The sequence below is a fragment of the Hemitrygon akajei genome, chromosome 4 (genome assembly GCF_048418815.1).
Source record: "Hemitrygon akajei chromosome 4, sHemAka1.3, whole genome shotgun sequence".
NCBI lineage: Eukaryota > Metazoa > Chordata > Chondrichthyes > Myliobatiformes > Dasyatidae > Hemitrygon > Hemitrygon akajei.
Genome location: NC_133127.1, coordinates 53,875,354 through 53,896,440, shown reverse-complemented (window position 1 = coordinate 53,896,440; position 21,087 = coordinate 53,875,354). Strand labels below are relative to the sequence as shown.

The 21,087-nt window shown below is 38.4% G+C and overlaps 1 protein-coding gene across 2 annotated transcripts; it reads right to left on the bottom strand.

The window, feature by feature from the left end:
* Positions 1 to 1,148: 1,148 nt before the first annotated feature.
* LOC140726351 (THAP domain-containing protein 1-like) lies at positions 1,149 to 19,181 on the bottom strand. Of its 2 annotated transcripts, none has more exons than XM_073042613.1 (3): positions 19,074 to 19,181; positions 16,968 to 17,169; positions 1,149 to 2,220 (listed from the first exon to the last, which is right to left on the bottom strand). In XM_073042613.1, exons 1-3 carry the CDS (start codon positions 19,142 to 19,144, stop codon positions 1,885 to 1,887), a joined length of 609 nt encoding a protein of 202 aa, XP_072898714.1. In that variant the 5' UTR covers positions 19,145 to 19,181; the 3' UTR covers positions 1,149 to 1,884. The 2 variants fall into 2 exon arrangements, with proteins under 2 accessions (XP_072898714.1, XP_072898715.1); XM_073042614.1 differs by having other exon boundaries at positions 19,107 to 19,174.
* Between the last annotated feature and the right edge of the window lie 1,906 nt (positions 19,182 to 21,087).

The following is a 21,087-nucleotide window of genomic DNA, read 5'->3' as shown; positions in this document are numbered from 1 at the left end:
GCTTTTGTTCATTCAGATATTAAATGAAGACACACAATGCAAGTGAGAATGTTACTTACACATAAAAAATGCAAAACTACAATACATACATTAAAACCCTCAGCATTGTCTTTACAATTAATGACCCCAAGAGCCCCTCTTTAATACTACACACACGGATTACTTAGAAAATTCATTTTGGTTTTAGAGAAAGCCACATTATTTTCATTACGTGTTACTTTTTAACATTGGCTAATATATACAAAATAAAATCCTGCAACTCTGCCCATAGATCCACATGCTATACAGGCTTATAATTTGAAAAAAAAAGGATGCCAAGTAGAAAAGAAAAAGCCAAATATTCAGATAACTCAGTTATTGTGCAAAGATAAATGTATATCCTAGAGCTTTACAAAATTAGCTTAAAATATTACGTTTTATCTTGACCTTCTATGATAATATTATGATCTTGCACCTTATCGTTCATTTCCTCCGTAGCTGTTACCCTTTATTCTGCATTGTTATTGTTTTACCTTGTTCTGTCTCAATGATGTGATTTGTAAGAACAGTATGCAAGACAAGCTTTTCACTGTTTCTTAGTACTCATGACAATAATAAACCAATTCAATACTACCACAATGTACTGACGTGATAAAATGACCTATGTTCATGGCATGTTTTTAGACTGTACTTGGTACATGTGACAATAATAAATATACTAGGAGGAAAAAGGATCAGTGCATTCCAAATTTAAGATACAAACTCTACTCTTTTGCTTCCTTAAAACAGTGGAAACCTAATGTGAAGGGTAAAACTCAAATGAAGTTCACTTAAGTTCAGCTGTTAAAAATTGGGTGCAAATAATTAAGGCATGCAGAGGCAGTTCCTGGTTCTGTATGCTGAAATAAAGTACAGATGTAATAGCAAGTTAGGCTACTAATCAAATAGTATTTATAATTTTGTACAGACCATTATACTGAAAAGACACAAGAATTAGACATTTTTAACATATGTGTAACACAAAAGGAGAAGATTTGCAGTTAGAAGAAAATTTAAAGTATGACTATTTTCCCCAAGAAATACTTTTTACCCCTTTAAGAGATTATATGGTAAACTGATGCAGGTGTTAAATAATTACGAGGGTATACAGACCACTTCCATAGCTCAGATATGCTAAAGACTAGAATTTTATAATTTCAGCTGAAGGTTTTTTTTAAAAAAACTAGCTACAGTGTAGTTAAAATGTGACATTCCCTGCCACAAATCAATTGGATCAGTTCTCAAAATAGCATAGCAAGAAAGATGTGATCATTGGCACTATTCTGATGTCACTTTCTGTAGCTGTGCTCTTTTTATTCCCTGTCAATGTAGTTAGATCTAATTTGTGATCAATTTTCTTTTTCTAACAGAACAACTAGCTGCACTGTGGGCTTTGAGTATTTTTGAGTTCAGTTCAGAAACTTTAGTATGATTCAATAACCAACAAATTTTGCAACATATAAATTTCCACTTTTTCACTAGTTTCTCTCAGTGACAGTTCTTCACAATATAAATTGTGCTCCACTCCAGTATTATGAGAACTGTACACAGTAACCCACCACCCATGTAAATGAATTAGTGGTTTGGGAAACCTTACAAGTTCTGTCAATCTCATCAGGTTGCTTTTTGGATATACCAGAATTTTTGTATATTCTTCTGTTGCTAGTCTACTTGTTCTTTTACCTGTAATTCACCAGCTCCATAATGCATTCAACTTATTAAGTTTGTTCTTATTTGTACATTTTAAACAATTTCCCCAGAACCAACCATGAGAAATTTTTACTTAAACCCCTACCTCAACCTTGGGTAGTAAAAGTTATGATTCTACACTATGCAACAAATGTGATGCTGATAAACAAATTACATCTAAACTTTAATTACTTCATACAAAGTATCATTTAACAGCACACAATTTTGATTTGACAATATATCTCGTGTATTAAGTTCTTGTAATAGCTTTTTCATTCTCTGTAATCGTTGCTCTTGGCGGCGAGACTTCTGCTGTAAGAATTTCAGTTTCTTCTTCAATTTCTCATTTTGTTCCTCCAACTGCTGAATCTTCTTTTTTTGTAAGCATGCATCTCCAACACTGTAGCTATGATCATAAACAGTTAAGAGTCCATGCGCTTGATTCAGTTCCGACTCCTCTATAATTTCCTCTGTTGCATGATGTTGGTCACTTGGTAATGCCATTTCTAACTTCTATCAATAAAGATCAACAGATTAATAGTTCAAGATATATAACTTTGACATTCAGTAAATTAAAGCTGTAAACAAAGGTCAACCATAAAAGCTACAAATAATTTATCAAATCCAACATTTGTAAAGTAAAAATGATTTTATTAAGATTTACAAAAGAAAATATTGTAGATAATACAGCAAGTACTTTGACAAAAGAATGGAACTTGTTAAATTTCTTTTAACAATAAATTTAATAAGACAATTTATTTGATAGAAAACCAGAGATTTTGGATCTATTCAAACCTGAAAAATTCCTGACTTGAAATATTATTTCTTTCCACAGATGCTGCCTGAATTGCTGAGTTTTTGTGACAATTTCAATTGAAAAACAAATTTCTGCTTTTAGCTACATTAAATGCAATGAGTTAAATAAAATTAAACAACATTTTACTTTTAACAATACACCAGTGAAGTCATTGAATACCAGATCAATGTAAGGCCTTTATTCAATAAAATGACCAAGAACAGATGTAATGACAAACCTTAGGATCAAAGAGTTTCAAACTTTTGTTTTCTTAATAAAAGCTTCAGCTCCCAGCATTCACAACTCTATTTTTTTTTAATACATTTTCTACATAGCTACAGATTAAAAAAACCCCTGGATCAAAATGAAGAACGTTGATACAGTGCAAAAATAAACATACAATAATAATATGATACAAAGAAAGATAATTGAGAAAGCACCCAAATTGAAGACATGTAAAATTAGTATCCTCCCCAAGCCCCGCAACAAAAAAAGACTCCAGACCAACAACACACTATAGAGAATATAAATCAGGACAATCAAACCCCCAAAACTGTAAATACACTTAGCAACAGAAGATATTAATGCCTACTACAAAAAAAAGAGCTGAAAGCAAGGGACCGAGAAAAAACCTTCGTTAAGAGGAAGGTTATGAAAGTACTCAATAAAAGGTCCCCAGACCTTATAGAACTTTAGATCCAAATTAAGGACTGAATAATGAATTTTTTCAAGGTCTAAGCAGGCCATAATATCGTTAAGCCATTGAGCATGTGTGGGCGGGGCAACATCTCTCCATCTATGGAGGATTAAATGTCTAGCCAGGAGAGAGGGAAAAGATAATATTCGACACTTAGTCGAACTCAGACGTAAATCTGTCTCACCCCAGAAACCGAACAAAGCAATTAAAGGGTTAGGTTCTAGGTGGTGATTCAGAATATACGATAACGTTATGAAGACATCTTTCCAAAATTTCTCCAAGCTAGGACAAAACCAGTACATATGAATGAGAGAGGCCTCGTCCCTTTTGCATTTATCACAAAGCGGACTGACGTTAGGGTAAAATCGAGATAGTTTAGATTTAGACATATGGGCTCTATGAACAATCTTAAACTGTAAAAGGCAATGGCGAGCACAAAGAGAGGTTGAATTAACCGATTTAAGAATCGAGTCCCAAGTCTCATCGGATAAAGAGGTAGTTAAATCATGCTCCCATGCCATTTTGATTTTATCCATAGGGGCACGTCGTAGGGCTGCTAATTTATCACGAATAAATGATATTAAACCTTTACCTAGTGGATTAATAGAAAGAAATAAGTCCATAATATTTTTCTCAGGCATTTCAGGGAAGTTAGGGATTAAAGGAGTAATAAAGTGTCTAATTTGGAGATATCTAAAAAAAATGAGCATTAGGCAGATTGAACTTAGCAGAGAGCTGTTGAAAAGAGGCGAAGCGATTATCAATAAAAAGATCTTCAAAATGTCTAATGCCCTTCCTATACCAATCATGGAAGGCTGAGTCATATGTAGTAGGTAAAAAAAGGTGATTATGTAAGATAGGGCTAGAAAAGGAAAAACCATGGAAACCATAAAATTTCCTAAACTGAGCCCATATACGCAAAGTGTGTCTGACAAGAGGATTAACTATTAATCTGGACAAACTACGAGGGAGTACAGAGCCGTGAAGTGCAGAGATAGATAATTCTTTAGTGGAGCTCAACTCCATTGCCACCCAATTAGGGCACTCAAGTTGGCCATGGAAAAAAGACCAAGGGGTAGCACAACGTATATTGGCTGCCCAATAATATAAACGAAAGTTAGGTAAAGCCATGCCACCCTCTTTTTTAGATTTTTGGAGATAAACTTTGTTAATTCTAGAGCGCTTATTCTTCCACAGATATAACAAAATAACAGAGTCTAAGGAATCAAAAAAAGATTTAGGAATAAAAATTGGGATTGATTGAAATAAATATAAAAGTTTAGGGAGAACATACATTTTAACAACATTAATACGACCTACCAAAGACATGGATAGAGGTGACCATTGTAACAGACTCTGTTTAATAGTATATGAAAGATTGGCAAAATTTTCACGAAAGAGATCTTTAAACTTCCTTGTGACTGTAATCCCAAGATAAGTAAATTGATTGTGGACTACTTTAAAAGGGAGATCACGAAATGTTAATTCTTGTGCTTCTTTATTAATTGGGAAAAGTTCGCTCTTATGTAAATTAAGTTTATATCCAGAGAACTGGCTAAACTGGTCAAGAAGTGAAAACATTGGAGGTAAGGGTGTAGACGGATTTGAAAGAAAAAGTAATAAGTCATCGGCATAAAGAGAAACTTTATGCTCAACACCCCCTCTCCAAATCCCGGTCAGTTCAGGACAATTTCGAAAAGCTATCGCCAAAGGTTCTATAGCCAAATCAAAGAGAAAGGGACTTAAAGGGCATCCCTGACGGGTGCCACGTTTAAGGTTAAATAACTGGGATTTCTGAGAATTAGTTAAAACAGAGGCAGTAGGACACAAATACAGCAATTTGATCCAAGAGATAAAACTTTGACCGAAGTCAAATTTTTCTAAAACTGCAAAAAGGTAGTTCCACTCTATACGATCAAATGCTTTCTCCGCATCAAGGGAAATAACACATTCAGGAATCCCAGCTGGAGGTGAATATAAAATGTTAAATAAATGCCGAATGTTAAAAAAAGGAAGACGGTTTTTAATAAAACCAGTTTGATCATCAGAAATAATAGAGGGAATAACAGTTTCTAATCTATAAGCCAAAACTTTGGCCAAGATTTTAACATCAACATTAAGCAAAGAAATCGGTCTATACGAGGAACACTCTGTTGGGTCTTTACCCTTTTTTAATAAAAGAATAATAGAAGCCTTATTAAAAGAGGGTAGCAATTTGCCGTAGTTAAACGAGTCAGATAATACTGAAAGTAACTGAGGGGAGAGAAGTGAAGAGAATGATTTATAAAATTCTACGGGGAACCCATCAGGTCCAGGAGACTTCCCTGAGGACAATGCAGAAATTGCAGAAGATATTTCTTCTGATGATATAGGCGCATTAAGTTTGGCTTTAAAATCAGATGAAAGCGAAGGAATATTCAGATTATTTTAAAAATGATTGATAGAGATATTGTCATTCAAAGATTCAGAGGAATAAAGTCGAGAATAGAAATTTTTAAATGCGTCATTGATTTCTAAGTGATCCGATGTAAGGTCTCCATTCTCCTTCCGGATCTTTGTAATATGTTGTTTGGCTTTGGAACACCTCAGCTGATTGGCTAGAAATTTACCAGATTTGTCACCATGAATATAAAAACGACTCTTACTTTCAAGAAGTTGGCGTTCGACAGGTTGAGTGGACAGAAGATTAAAATTAGTTTGAAGTTCTACACGTTTCTTGTATAGTTCAGGATTCTTAGTTTGAGCATACAGTTGATCCAATTCTTCAATCTGATTAATGAGGTCTAATCGATCTGCTCAGGACTTTCTATTAAGATTTGCTGTATAGGAGATTATTTGACCCCTCAGATATGCTTTCATGGCATCCCAGACAATCTGGGATGACACTTCAGGTGATGTATTGGTGTTAAAATAAAAGGTTATCTGATCCTTGATAAATTTTAGAAAATCATCATCCGATAGTAAAGTCGAGTCAAACCGCCAGTGTTTATTCCTCTGAGGAAGGCCAGGAAAATTTAAAGACAGAGTAATTGGGGCATGGTCAGAAATCAGTATACTCTGATAATCACAAGAATAGACAAATGGAATGAGTTGATTGTCGAGTAAGAAGTAGTCAATTCTAGTAAAGGTATGGTGAACATGTGAAAAAAAAGAATAATCTCTCTCAGTAGGATGAAGGAAACGCCATATATCAGAGATACCATAATTAGAGAGAAACGATTGTATAGCTGAGGCAGATTTAGTAGGTGGTCTAGTAACAGAGGACGATCGATCCAAACTAGGATCTAACCAACAACTGAAATCACCACCCAGTATAAGAGAGTATGAGTTTAAGTCTGGTAGTGAGGAGAAAAAACGTTCAAAAAAATTAACATCATCAAAATTGGGGGCATACAGGTTTGCTAGTACAACTTTAGTATTATATAGTTTACCAGAAACAATAACAAAATGGCCATTTGTATCAGATATCTTATTATGGAGTTCAAAAGGAATATTTGAGTTAATAAGGATGGAGACCCCCCCTAGCTTTGGCAGCAAAGGATGAATGAAAATGCTGACCCGCCCACTTTGACAAAAGCCGGGAGTTATCAGAACAACGAATATGAGTTTCTTGAAGGAAAGCAATGTCCGCTTTGAGTTGTTTAATATGTGAGAAGACCTTCCTTCTTTTAACAGGGTGATTCAATCCCTTTACATTCCAGCTCACAAATTTAAGTGTATTAACCATTATCAATTGTTAGTGCGTAGAAGGCAGCAGGCAGATAAAAAGTCAAGCAGTACAATAACAGTCTGGGAGCAAAAATGTAAACATAGATTCGTAGAATCAAAACAGAAACATGTCCTGAGTAAGAGGAAAGCAAAGGAAACAGTGAGTGGTGTTGGAACTGCAAAACCCACCCCACCCTCCCAACCCAAAACTAGATGGCTACCAAAAAAAGCAGCTAGCTCTACCAAAAAAATTAACCCAAGTATGACTTCCAGTTCTGTGTCGTTAACAACAGTTCCGTATAAATACTATAGCAAATGGTAACTAGTTTATGCACTAGAAAACATAACAAATAGGAACAGCTTCAGCAGAAGTATGAGACTTAATACAAAGAAAATCAAAAGAAAACCAAAACTAACTTACCCGTGAAAAATTATAGAAGATTAAAAGGAAAAAAAGGGAGGGAGAAAAGAGGGAAATTATAGATTCGAAAAGAGTACTTATCAACCATTTACAGAAAAAAAAAGCAAAACTTAAAACTATGAATCAACCAACAGGGAGGCCTTCAATAAAAACTCCCAACCTCCAAAACAAGTTAAAGTCAATTGTAGATCTCTATAGATAAAGTTATACAGGAATACAATGGATTGCACAAGTACAAACTAAACGTCCGCAGGGAAACATTAAACTCGGATTATCTATTTAGAAAAAACGCACCAAGTCCAGGGAGAGATTGTCTACAGCCCTTAGAGTCTCAATAGATAATGTCTGAATTATTCAAGTACAGTCTGAGTCAGGAAAAAAAAAATAGCTTTACTACGAGAGGTACCTATCCACCATTTTAGAAGGTCAGACCGGGTTCCTGAGGAGACGGGATAGCCGGAAGACTTCCAACAAATGCCTCAGCATCCTTCACTGATTTAAACCACTTATATTCTCCAGTAGTAAGCGTAATTCGCTGGTCGGCTGGATTGCGAAAAGAGGGTCTAAAACCATGATCAAAAAGCACTTTCATTACACCTTTAAACTCAGCGCGCATCTTCAGAACCTGGGGGGCAAAATCCTCCACAAAACGAATGACTGTATTTTGAAAAGCAAAATTACCTCTGCGGCGTGCCTCCATAATCAAACGGTTTTTCACCTGGTATTGATGAAAGCACAAAATTACCGGCCGTGGGCGGGAACCCAGAGTTGCACGGGGAACGTAGATCCTGTGTGCTCTTTCAAGCTCAGGTGGAGTCGGAAGAAATTCTTTCCCAAAAATCTCACAAAGAAAATCGGAAAAAAATTTCACGGGAGAGCCCTGTTCGGTGGCCTCTGGCAAACCAAGAATTCATAGATTGCAACGTCTGCTACGGTTTTCAAGATCCACCATTTTGGAAAAAAGCTTACAAATCTGCTGCTCTAGGCTGCAGCAGAGGGTTTCCAGATATTGGACACGGTGTTTTAGATCTTCAGAAGTTGAGTCGATGCAAGATAAATGTTCGGCATGTTCGTCCACTCTAGCGTTGATCCGATCCAATTTGACATCCAGCTGGTTGAAAGAAGTTCTAAATTCCTTTAAAATATCTTGTCGATGCTGTTCCAAAGCAGCGAGAATGTCAACTGGCAAAGCCGTAGAAATTTCTTTTTTCCCGGTTTTAGTACTTTTGTTAGACATTATAAGATAGATGTGTTCGCAGGCAAGTAAGAGAAACCTAATAAAATACCTAACTAAGGTTTAAGAATGGAGACATATAGTGCAAAGGTAGGGAAAATGACGGAGCAAAAGTTCGGAACAGCTAAACAGTCGCCATCTTGCCGGAAGTCCTCCCACAACTCTTTATAGTAATTTGGGCACAAAATATTCTTATTTCTCTGATAAGCTTCTGATTACTTGCATGACAATTACAGAAACCAAGCAGGTGATAAGGGAATTTCCCTGATGGTGAAATACCACATTTAAAATATTTATAGATTTGAATTCCAAAAAAAAATGTGTACTCTTGTATCAGATTCAGCTGGTTGTATTCTGCACCAGGATGGTAATAGCAATAAGATGCTACAAAAATGATTATTTTGAAGACAGCAGATGCTGGAATCTAGAGGGAAAGAAAACAAACTTCTGGAGGAAATCAGTGGGTCAGGCAGCATCTTTGTAGAAGAGGAAGAAGAATGATATAGCAACAGAGTGGAGAACTAAAGTGGCTTGCAACCAACTCTAGATGGGTCATAGTAGAAAGAGCATGGGTGTTTGGTAAAAAGGTCACCTACCCAACACTATTTCCCCACGTCTGTTAAACCACCAACTTAACTACTATATTTATGTACTCTAGCAATTTTATCAGCTAATACATTTAATTGTTAAGGTTGAAATTGTTAGCATCTAAGCATTTCATTAGCTATAATTACATCAGCTTTAGTCTGTGAACACCAGTCTTGCATTACAGTACATTTCTCTTGATACAAAATACCTCAACATTGATTCATTATTGTTAGACTTACAATACCCAAGTAAGTAATAACGAAACAAACATCAGCAAAATCTTATCTGGTCATCAACATTAGAGGAAAAAGTATATAACCCGAGCTGCTTCATTTGCAGATCTTCCTAAATATATAGAAATGGATGGTTACTTAAATGATAGTACAATTAGCTTAAAGATGAACACGAGATACAGATCATAGCTCAATTCATCTCCTTGATCCAAATTAAAAGCAAAACTGACAGATGCTGTAAGTACCATAATCATGTCATTACTGCTGTCCTAATAGTGACATGGGGAAAAAACTAATCACATACCCATTTTTTAAAGGCACTCTTTAAGAAGATTTTAAAAGAGCACAGGACCTTTCGGGACTTTTTGGTGGCCTTCAATCATCATGAGCACTTGCTTGTGAGGGAAGCAGCGCAAGATTTTAAAAGAACCTTGGGCCCTTTCGGGACTTTTCCGAGGCCTTAATCATAACGGTCTATTAGGCACTTGGCAAAGCCTAACGAAAAGACAAGAAGTGTAAGCGGAATGGCCAATATGTGAGAGGGCAAGTTTTGAGAATGGTCAGGCTTTGGCAAGAAGAGACTAATACTGTTGCTTTTTCTTTCTTTGTTAATATGCAACTAGTGCAGGGAGAATGGGTCTAGAGGTAGTAGTATGTTGTTAGTGTGAGATGTGGGAGACCTCCAGTCTCCCTGATAACACCACCTGCTGTAAGTGCATACAGCTGCAGCTCCTGAGAGACGGTGTTAATGAACTGGCACTGCACCTCCACCTGGATGACTTTCAGCTCATATGGGAGAATGAAGAGTGATAGATAAGGAGCTACAGGGAAGCAGTCACCTCCAAGTTGCAGGAGGTAGGTAGCTGTGAAACTGTCAGGAGAAGGGAAGGGAACTGGCAATCAGTGTAGCGTACCCCTGTGGCCATTCCCCTCAATAAGTATGCCAGTTTGGTTACTGTTGAGGGGCTGATCTACCAAGGGGAAGACGCAGCCACCAGGTCTTTGGCAAAGTTGGCTCTGTGGCTCTGAAGGGAAGGGGGAGGAATGATAGGGGATTCCACAGTTAGAGGAGCAGATAGTAGATTTTGTGGACGTGAAACAGGATGGTATGTTACCCCCCCCAGGTGCCAGGGTCAGGGATGTCTTGGATCATATCCACAACATTCTAAAGGGGGAAGGTGAACAGCCAGAATTTGTGGTACATATTGGTACCAATGGCATACATAGAATGAGGTTCTGAAGAGAAAAATATAGTGAGTTATGTAGAAAACTGAAAAGCAGGACTTGAAAGGTAGCAATCTCTGGATTGCTGCTTATGCCACGTGCTAGTGAGGGTAAGAATAAGATGATTTGACAAATGAATGCATGACTGACGAATTGATGCAGGGGACAGGATTTCAGATTTCTGGATCATTGATATCTGCTCTGGGGAAGGTATGACTTGTAGAAAAAGGACAGGTTACACCTGAACTTGAGGGAGACCAATATCCTTGCAGGCAGGTTTGCTAGAGCTGATGGGTAGGGTTTAAACCTAATTTGGCAGGGGATGGGAACCTGAGTGATGGGGCTGAGGATGGTGCAGTTGTAGACATGTAGATGAAGTCTGCAATGAAACTGAGGGAAAACAGGCAGATGATAGGGCAAAATAGCAGTGAGTGGGATGATTTTAAGTGTAACATGGGGGCAAAATTGAAAAGGTTGACGAATACAAGACTGAAGGCATATTTGAATATATACACTATATGAATGAAGTAGATTAACCTGTAGCACTGTTGAGATTGGCAGGTATTAAGTTGTGGGCATCACTGACTCGTGGCTGAAAAATTATCACAGTTGGGATGTACGTATCGAAAGGACTGAGGCAAAGGGGGTGGGGTGGCTCTGTTGGGAAAAAATGAAATCAAGTCCTTAGAAAGAAGTGACATAGGATCAGAAGATATAGAATCCTTGTAGGTAGAGATAAGAAACTGCAAGGATAAAAAATAGACCCTGATAGGAGTTTTATAGAGGCTTCCAAACATAGCCAGGATGTGGAATAGAAATTAGAACAGGAGCCATGAGACAGGAGCAGAATTAGGACATTCAGCCCATCGAATCTGCTTCATCATTCCATCATGGCTGATTTATTATCCTCCTCAACCCCCTTCTTCTACCTTCCCCCTGTAACTTTTGACGGAACGACAAAACAAGAACCTATCAAACTTCGCTTTAAACATCCCCAATGACTTGGCCTCCACAGCCATCTGTAGCAATGAATTCCACAGATGTACTACTACCTGGCTAAAGAAATTGCTCCCCATCTGTTCTAAAATGGACATCCCTCTATTCTGAGGTGGTGCCCTCTGGTCCTAACCTTCCACACTATAGGAAACATCCTCTCCACATCCATACCATACACAGGCCTTTTCTACCTCATGAACAGTAGCCCAGGATGTGGGATTAAAAAATGGGAGATAGAAAAGGCATGTAAAAATGGCAATGTTATTATAGTCATGAGGGATTTCAATAATGCAGGTAGATTGGGAAAATCAGGTTGGTGCTGGATTCCAAGAGACGGAATTTGTAGAATACCAATATGATGCCATTTTCAAGCAGCTTGTGATTGAACCAACCAGGGAAAGGCAACTGGTAATGAATCAGATTTGATCAGAGAGCTTAAGGTAAAGGATCCTATAGAGACAGTCATCTTAAAATGATAGAGTTCACCCAGCAGATTGAGACAGAGAAAATAAAGTCAGATATATCAGTATCTTAGTGGAATAAATGAAGTCACAGAGGCATGAGAGAGGTGTTGGCCAAAGATGATTGAAAAAAGGACACTAGCAGGGATGACTTCAGAACAGCAACGGCTAGTATCTGGGAGCAGTTCAGAAGGCACAGGCCCCCAAGCCATCAGACTCCTCAATACCCAGAGCCTGGACTGACACCAACTTACTGCCTCTACTGTGCCTATTGTTTATTATTTATTGTAATGCCTGCACTGTTTCATGCACTTTATGCAGTCCTCGGTAGGTCTGTAGTCTAGTGTAGTTTTTGTACTGTTTCATGTAGCACCATGGTCCTGAAAAACATTGTCTCGTTTTTACTGTGTACTGTACCAGCAGTTATGGTCGAAATGACAATAAAAAGTGACTTAACTTGAGATACATCCCATTGATGAAGCTGCATTCTAAAGGAAGGAAGATGCAACTGTGGCTGACAAGGGAAGTCAAAGACCATAAAAGTAAAAAGGAAGGTGAATAACACAGCAAAAAATAGTGAGAAGTTTGAGGATTGAGAAGATTTCAAAGCTAACAAAATGCAAATAAAACGAGAGAAGAAAAGATGAAAAATGAAAGTAATCTAGCTAATAACACAAAAGAAATGCGACACTGGATATTAGACCACTGGAAAAGGACACAGAAGTAGTAACAGGGGACAAAGAAATGGCAGACAAACTTAATAGTTATTTCATGCCAGTCTTCACTGTGGAAGACACTAGCAATATGCTAGAAATTCAAGGGTGTCAGGGGGCAGAAGTGAGTGCACTTGCTATTACTAAGGAGAAGACACTTGGGAGCTGAATGTTCTGAAGGTAGATAAGTCAACTGGGCCAGATGGACTACATCCCAAGGATCTGAAAAGGGTAGTTGAAGAGATTGTGGGGGCATTCGTAATGATCTTTCAAAAATCACTAGATTCTGGAATGGCTCAGGACTCGAAAAATATAAATGTCATTCCACTTTTCAATTAAAGGAGAGAGGCAAAAGAAAGGAAAATATATACCAATTAGCCGACTTTAGTGGTTGGGAAGATGTTGGAGTCCATTATTAAGGGTAAGGTTTTGGGGTACTTCAAGGCACATGATAAAATAGGCCAAAGTCAGCAAGGTTTCCTGAAGGGAAAATATTGCTTGACAAACCTGTTGGAATTTTTTGAGGAAATAATAAGCAGGGTAGACAAAGGAGAATCAGTGTATGTTGTTTACTTGGATTTTCAGAAGGCTTTTGACAAGGTGTCGCACATGACATTGCTTAACAAGAGTCCATGAAAAGATATGAACATAGATAGGAGATTGGCTAATTGGCAGGAGACAAAGAGTGGAAATAAAAAGGGCTTTTTCTGGCTGGCTGCCAGTGACTAGTGGTGTTATGCAGAAGTTGGTGTTGGGACCACTTCTTTTCACATGTCAATGATTTGGATGATGGAATAGATGGTTTTGTAGCCAGGTTTGCAATATTAGCATTCATTTGGAGTCATAGAAAACTACAGCATAGAAACAGGCCCTTCGGCCCATCTAGCTCATGGGGAACCATTTAAACTGCCTAGACCCATCAACCTGCAGCCAGACCATAGCCCTCCATACCCGTCCCATCCATGTACCTTCCAAACTACTCTTAAACGTTGAAATCAAAATTGCATCCATTATTTGCACTGGTAGCTCATTCCACACTCTCACCACCCTCTAAAGATGTTTCCCTTCATGTTCTCCTTAAACATTTCATCTTTCACCCTTAACCCATGACCTCTAATTGTAGTCTCACCCAGCCTCAATGGAAAAAGCCTGCTTGCATTTACCCTACCTATACCCTTCAATTTTGTATACCACTATCAAATCTCCTCTCAATCTTCTACTTTCTAAGGAATAAAGTTCTAACCTATTTAATCTTTCCTATAACTCAGGTTCTCTAGTCCTGGCAACATCCTTGTAAATTATCTCTGTACTTTCAATCTTATCTAGATCTTTCATGTTGGTAGGTAATTTCATACAATACTCCAAATTAGGGCTCAATAATGTACAACATAACAACCCAATGCCTGCACTCAATACTTTGATCATTAAAAGCCAAAGTGCCAAAACCCTATCCACCTGTGATACTACTTTCTATGAATTATGGACCTGTATTCCCACATCCCATTGTTCTATGGCACTTCACGGTGCCTTCCCACTGGCTGGTCCTCCTAAAGTGCAACATCTCACACATCAGCATAAAATTCTATCTGCCATTTATCAGCTCACTTTTCCACCTGGTCCAAATCCTATTAAAAGATCTGATAGTCTTCCTTGCGGTCCACTCACCCCCAATCTTGCGTCATCTGAAAATTTGATGATCCAGTTAACCACATTATTATCCAAGTCATTGACACAGATGACAAACAACAACAGACCCAGCACTGATCCCTGTGGCGTTCCTCTAGTCACAGGCATCTAGTCAGAGAAGCAACCATCTACTATGACACATTGGCTTCTCCCACAAAGATCATGTCTAATCCAATTTACTACCTCATCTTGAATACCAAGTGACTGAACATTCTTGACCAATTTCCCAAGCAAGGCCTTATCAAATGAAGTTCATGTAGAAAACATCCACTGCTTTGCCTTTATCAACGTCCTTAGTAACTTCCTAAAAAAAATCTTTATAGATTGTTTAGACACAACCTACCATGTACAAAGCCATGCTGACTATCCCTAATCAGTCCCTTACAATACCCTCCAATAACTTTCCCACTACTAATGTCAGGTTCACCAGCCTATAATTTCTGGTTTACTCTTAGAGCCTCTCTTAAGCAGCAGAGCAATATTAACTATCCTTCTATCTTCCAAGACCTCACCTGTCGCTAAGGATGATTTAAGTATCTCTGCTAGGGCCCCTGCAATTTCTGCACTTGCCTCCCACAGAGTCCAAGAGAACACTTTGTCAGGCCCTGGGATTTGTCCAACCTAATTTACCTCAAGAGAGCAAACACCTACTCCCCTGTAATCTGTACAGGGTCCAAGACCTCGCTGCTGCTTTGTTCATTTCTATAGACTGTGTCTGTCTCCTGAGTAAATACAGATGCAAAAAAAAAACATTTAAGATCTCCTCCATCTCTCTTGGCTCCACAGATAGATTACCATTCTGATCTTTCAGAGGACCATTTTTTCTACTCGAAATCCTTTTGCTCTTAACATATCTGAATAAGCTTTTAGGATTCTCCTTCACCTTGCCTGTCAGAGCAACCTCATACCTTCTTTTAGCACTCCTGATTTCTTTCTTTGCATTTCTTAAACTCAACTACCTCATGTAGGAAGGCAGATTACTATCTAAATGGAGTCAAGTTAGAAAAAGGGGAAGTACAACGAGATCTAGGTGTTCTTGTACATCAGTCAATGAAAGCAAGCATGCAGGTACAGCTGGCAGTGAAGAATGCTGGCTTTTATAACAAGAGGAATTGAGTATAGGATAAAGAGGTCCTTCTGCAGCTGTACAAGGCCCTGGTGAGACCCCACCTGGAGTATTGTGTGCAGTTTTGGTCTCCAAATTTGAGGAAGGACATTCTTGCTATTGAGGGAGTGCAGCGTAGGTTCACAAAGTTAATTCCCGGAATGGCGGGACTGTCATATGTTGAAAGATTGGAGCGACTGGGCTTGCATACACTGGAATTTAGAAGGATGAGAGGGGATCTGATTGAAACATATAAGAATATTAAAGGATTGGACGCACTGGCGGCAGGAAGCATGTTCCCGCTGATGGGTGAGTCCAGAACTAGAGGCCACAGTTTAAGAATAAGGGGTAGGCCATTTAGAACAGAGATGCGGAAAAACTTTTTCACCCAGAGAGTGGTGGATATGTGGAATGCTCTGCCCCAGAAGGCAGTGGAGGCCAAGTCTCTGGATGCAGTCAAGAGAGAGTTAGATAGAGCTCTTATAGATAGCGGGGTCAAGGGATATGGGGAGAGGGCAGGAATGGGGTACTGATTGTGTATGATCAGCCATGATCACAGTGAATGGCGGTGCTGGCTTGAAGGGCCAAATAGCCTACTCCTGCACCTACTGTCTATTGTCATATTGTCTATTTGTTCCCACCCCCCTTATATCTTCCATGCACCTCCCTTTTCTTCACAAGAGCCTCAATATCTCTCAAAAACCAAGGTTACCTAAAGCTGTTATTCTTGCCTTTTATTCTGACAAGAACATACAAGGTTTGTACTCTTAAAATTTTACTTTTGAAGGTCTTCCATTTATGAAAAGACTTTATAAGGCTCTAGTGAGGTCTAGCTTGGAACACTGTGAGCAGTTTTGGTCTACCTTTTTAAGAAAGGATATGCTGACACTGGAGAGGACTGTATGATGAACAGTTGATTGATTTGGGCCTGTACTCACTGGAGTTTAGAGGAACGACAGGAGATCTTATTGAAAACTACTGAATATTCAAAGATGTGGAACATTGAAAAGTATAGAAATATAAAGTGAATATAGAGGATGTTTCCAATAGTGGGGGAAGTCTAGGACCAGAGGGAACAGCCTCGGAATAGAAGGAAAACCCTTTAGAATACAGATGAGGAACAATTTTAGCCAGAGGATGGTATATTTGTGGAATTCAGTACAGCAGGTGGCTGTGGAGGCCAAGTGATTGGATGTATATAAAGTGAAAATTGATAGGTTCTTGATTAGAATGCGCATTAAAAGTTACAGGGAGAAGGAAGGAGAATGGGGTTGAGAGGGATAGTTAATCATTCATGATGAAATGGTGGGCCAGACTCAAAGGACAAAGTAGCTCTACTCTGTTCCTATGTCTTATGGTTTAATAAACATTATAAATTATAAATAACCTAAGAGTTACCTTAGACTGTTGATTTGATCGAGTAAAACAGAATATGGATGGCACAGCATTTTCTTCCAGTATTTTATTGTTACAGTTCTTTCTGAAACAGTCCAATGTGAAATGTTCTGAACACAAATTGCTGTTTTTAGTGGGTATAAAATTCCGTCTTCTTACTGCCTCCAGCCACTTTTTGCAGAGCTCCGGCCGCTTCAGGGGAAACCTTCAATTGGGTTTTAAAAATACTGTTAGAGAGAAGACCCATATATTGATAGCTACCAATAAAACTGGTTATTTACAATTGGATTTTCACCATTCTCCCAAGGACACAACTGGTCTCCTGATTATAAACTGCAGCCAAAAGAAACCAAACAATGTAAGTATATACAAAATAATGTCTATTCCATTCTTTAGTATATCATACTCAGTTAATGATTCAGGATAATTGATATTTGCAGGCCACTGTAGTGATGTCACACACAAATAAGTGTTTCAATCTCCAAATTTACCTGTATTGTCCAAACTGGTCCTCACAGCTATTTAATTTGGCCGTGTGTTTTAGCCAAGGCTGCAGTTATTTTACTGCTCTTCTGTGGCCATGCAACTCATTTATTCCTCCTCACGTCCCATTGGCTTTGGCTCAACATTGGAATAGAGGCAAAAAGCAATAAGATCATGGCTTTAAACCCCTTTCAGTATTACTAAATTTTTTTTTTACACCCAATCAAATAATTTTAAAGTGTAATAATAATGTTAAGAAATACAACAGTCAATTTGCATAGATCCAAGTTCCACACATGACAGTAATACACAATCTGTATCTTTATTGGTATTAGTTGAAGTATCAGCCAAGGTCCGGTCCTTTTTGGATAGCACCACAGCCTTTTTCACATCCAAATGAAAAATCCTATAGTTCCAAATGTCAGTATAATGTCTCATCAAAAAAATTAAAATGTTGATAGCACAATTCATACTCAGTGCTACGATATCAGCCTAGATTAGAATTTGATTGAATAGTCACCTTAATCACATGAGAATGCTACCATAGCCATCACTACTACTTCATGGGTAAAACAGCAAAAGGACAAGGTCAAAAGTGAAGAGAAAGACATTTCCACTTTTAGCTTTATTTAAAAATATACTTAAATGCCAGACTGTCATATTTTGTGGAAAGAAAATCCATTAACATTTCAGGTCAAATCAGTTCTGACAAAGGGTCTTTGACCTGAAACATTAACTGTTTCTCAGAGATGCAGCCTGACCTGCAGATGTTTAAAAATATCAGAAATAATGTGATTTCTATCATCCACAGCTTATTTTTTGACTTTCACATATCTGTAGTTTTATTAGACCAGTCTACCATTGATTTCACTATGTACGTTTTCTGAGTCCTACTCACACATCACATCACCAATAAAGCCGGTTTTAGGAATTCATAGAACCTTTAATACATCAAGTTTATCCAGCTGGGGTTAGATCAAGTACAGTACCACTTTGCCCATTAACTTAGATTATCACAGGCCTATCACTCTGTGCCATCACAGCTATCACAATTGCAAAGACTCACTGCAAAATATAGCAAGAAAGTCCATTACCACAGCCAAAAGGAAAACAGTATTTTAAGACATTAGAATTATGGATAAAAATAAAATGCTGCAGATAATAGAAAACTACAATAAGATTTTAGAAACTCACTACTTCAAGCAAGCTTTCCATCATTATTTTCTTAACTTAGTTTTTTTTAAAAACACAATTCTCTATCTCTGATCCAAAGGCACGCTGTGAAATCAACCCCTCACTCCATCACAACTAACCCTAGAGTTATTTACCAACTCCGCCCTCACATACACACTTCCGGATCATCCCCTTGAGTCACTCGCCCTGCTCATCCTGCTACCCTGGAGACCCTTTCAGCTTCAACCCTCCTGCCAAATTTCTTTACCCTGCCCAACGTCAGTAGCTTTCCTACCTCACCATCAACATCCCGCCTTGTTCAACTTCCTTTCTGACGCCATTCAAGGAGTGGCCTGGCTAGTCAGCCAGCACCAAGATTTCAGCTCACTCTATGTGCCAACATAGAGCCACAACCAATACACTCCCCGACGGAAGCCGCCACCCAGAGCCTACCTGTGGAAAGAAACGCCACGGTCTTTATCATACCGATTCTTGCAGCCGTAAGCAGAGCAAGATAACACCATGGCGCCGAGCAGCGTCCAAGCACCAACCGCGCCTACCTGACCCTGTTCACGGCTCTCATTGGCTGGGCCTGCCGTTTCTGCTGTATTGGCGGTGATGTCACTGACGGCGGCTGGGGCGATCGGCACCTTGTACTGTAGTGGTGGCTCTCGAAGAGAAACTAAAGGAAAACTTTGCCGAGGCTAAGAGGACGTAACAATTAATAAATGAAGTTGTTATGACTGACTAATACTGAGCCATATGAAAGCCGTAACTCGGAAATATATTAGTATTTACATAGCGAACGTCTCTGGAAAAGTAGAATCTGAGAGAGTCTCACTCTCCTGACACAAAGTTTTATACTTCTTCAACACAAAGATAACAATTAACGATCAATTGTTTATTTTAACATTTGGAATATAGTCACGTAAATGTACTGAATTACATGTTTACAATGACAGCACACCCTAACAAGCAGAACCCTTTGAATAAGGGGAGAATTCCCACTACCCAGCCCTACCTGAAGATTCATCACCATTTGAATGAAGAACTTCCTCTTAACAGTTAAATGGTCTGACCTATATTATGAGACTATGATTTCCAGTTCTAGGTTTCCCAATCAGGAGATATATATTATATTCTTACAAACCTCGTGGAATATAATAATAACAATAATAATACTTTATTGATCCTGAGTGGGAAATTCTCTCGTTACCGCAGCAATATTTAAAAACATGCTTAGCAGTGTACTTAACTAATAATAAATACAGAATAATATACACAATAATAATGTATCAATATGCAATAATAATGTACAAAATAATAAAATAGAGATTATTATACTATGATGTGTGTCACCTGTGCACAGAGATGAAATGTTGTATCTGCTTATTGCAATTGTTAGGAAAGCTTTTCTGTAACGATCCTTATGACAGCGGAGCTGAATGAGTCTGTTCAGAAGGGTGCTCCACAGTTTATTCAGTAGGTCATGGAGAGAATGTGCCATATGGTCCATAATGGCTAACAGTTTGTTTAGTAACCTCCTCTCCACCACTAACTCAAGAGTCCAGGTTGTAGCCAAGGATGGATCCAGCCTTTTTGATGAGTTTATTTAGTCTTTTTGTATCACCAGCACCGATGCTGCTCCCCCAACATAAAGCAGCAAAGAAGACTGCACTCACTGCAACAGACTGGTAAAAGAGCTCCAACATCCTTTTGAATGATCCAACATCCAACATTGAAGGATCTCAGGTTCCTTAGAAAATGGAGTCTGCTCATCCCCTTGTTGTAAACAACCTTGGTGTTGTTTTTCCAGTCAAGTCTTATAGGTTCATTGCCTTCTCATACAGCAACTGTTCTATCCCAGAAACCAATCTGGCAGACTTTCATTCCACTCCCTCTGTGGCAAGAAGATCTTTCTTTTCAGTACGGAGACCAAAAAAGCAGGTAATACTCCAGCTACAATCTCACCAAGGCTCCATGTAATTAAGATTCATTAAGATTCAAATCTTCATGAAAATGCCAACGTACCAATTGCCATCTTAATTGTTTATGATATCTCCATGTTCTTCATTAACTTTTATATAAGGATGCATAGGTTTCTGATGCATAGATTTGCCAATCTATGACCATTTTTTTAAAAATCCTACTTTCCTGTACTATACACATAAGTGAATGAACTCACATTTAATCCTACTCCTTTCTTCCCACCTGGTAAATTAATTCCCAGTCCAAGACTGTATATTAAACCCAATTCTTTGCATTGATTGAAATTCAATTCCTCTCAGGATCTGTTTCCCTTTTTCTTTTGATCCCATTTCTTCCAAATTCCAACCCTCAGCATTTTCTTCACTAACGTTTTGTTTATCTTCCCCCTCTGTTCCCAAAGATCAGTCTTCAGACATGGCTTCACATTTTCCCCCTGTGTCCCTGTGAACTCTTCCTCTAATTCTGTGTCCATTTCTTC

Coding starts and splice junctions, on each gene's coding strand:
- LOC140726351 (XM_073042613.1), bottom strand. CDS start 19,144: ATGGTGTTATCTTGCTCTGCTTACGGCTGCAAGAATCGGTATGATAAA. Junction 17,170..19,073: donor CGTGGCGTTTCTTTCCACAG/GTAGGCTCTGGG, acceptor ACCCAATTGAAG/GTTTCCCCTGAAGCGGCCGG. Junction 2,221..16,967: donor GATCAAATCAACAGTCTAAG/GTAACTCTTAGG, acceptor CTTTATTGATAG/AAGTTAGAAATGGCATTACC.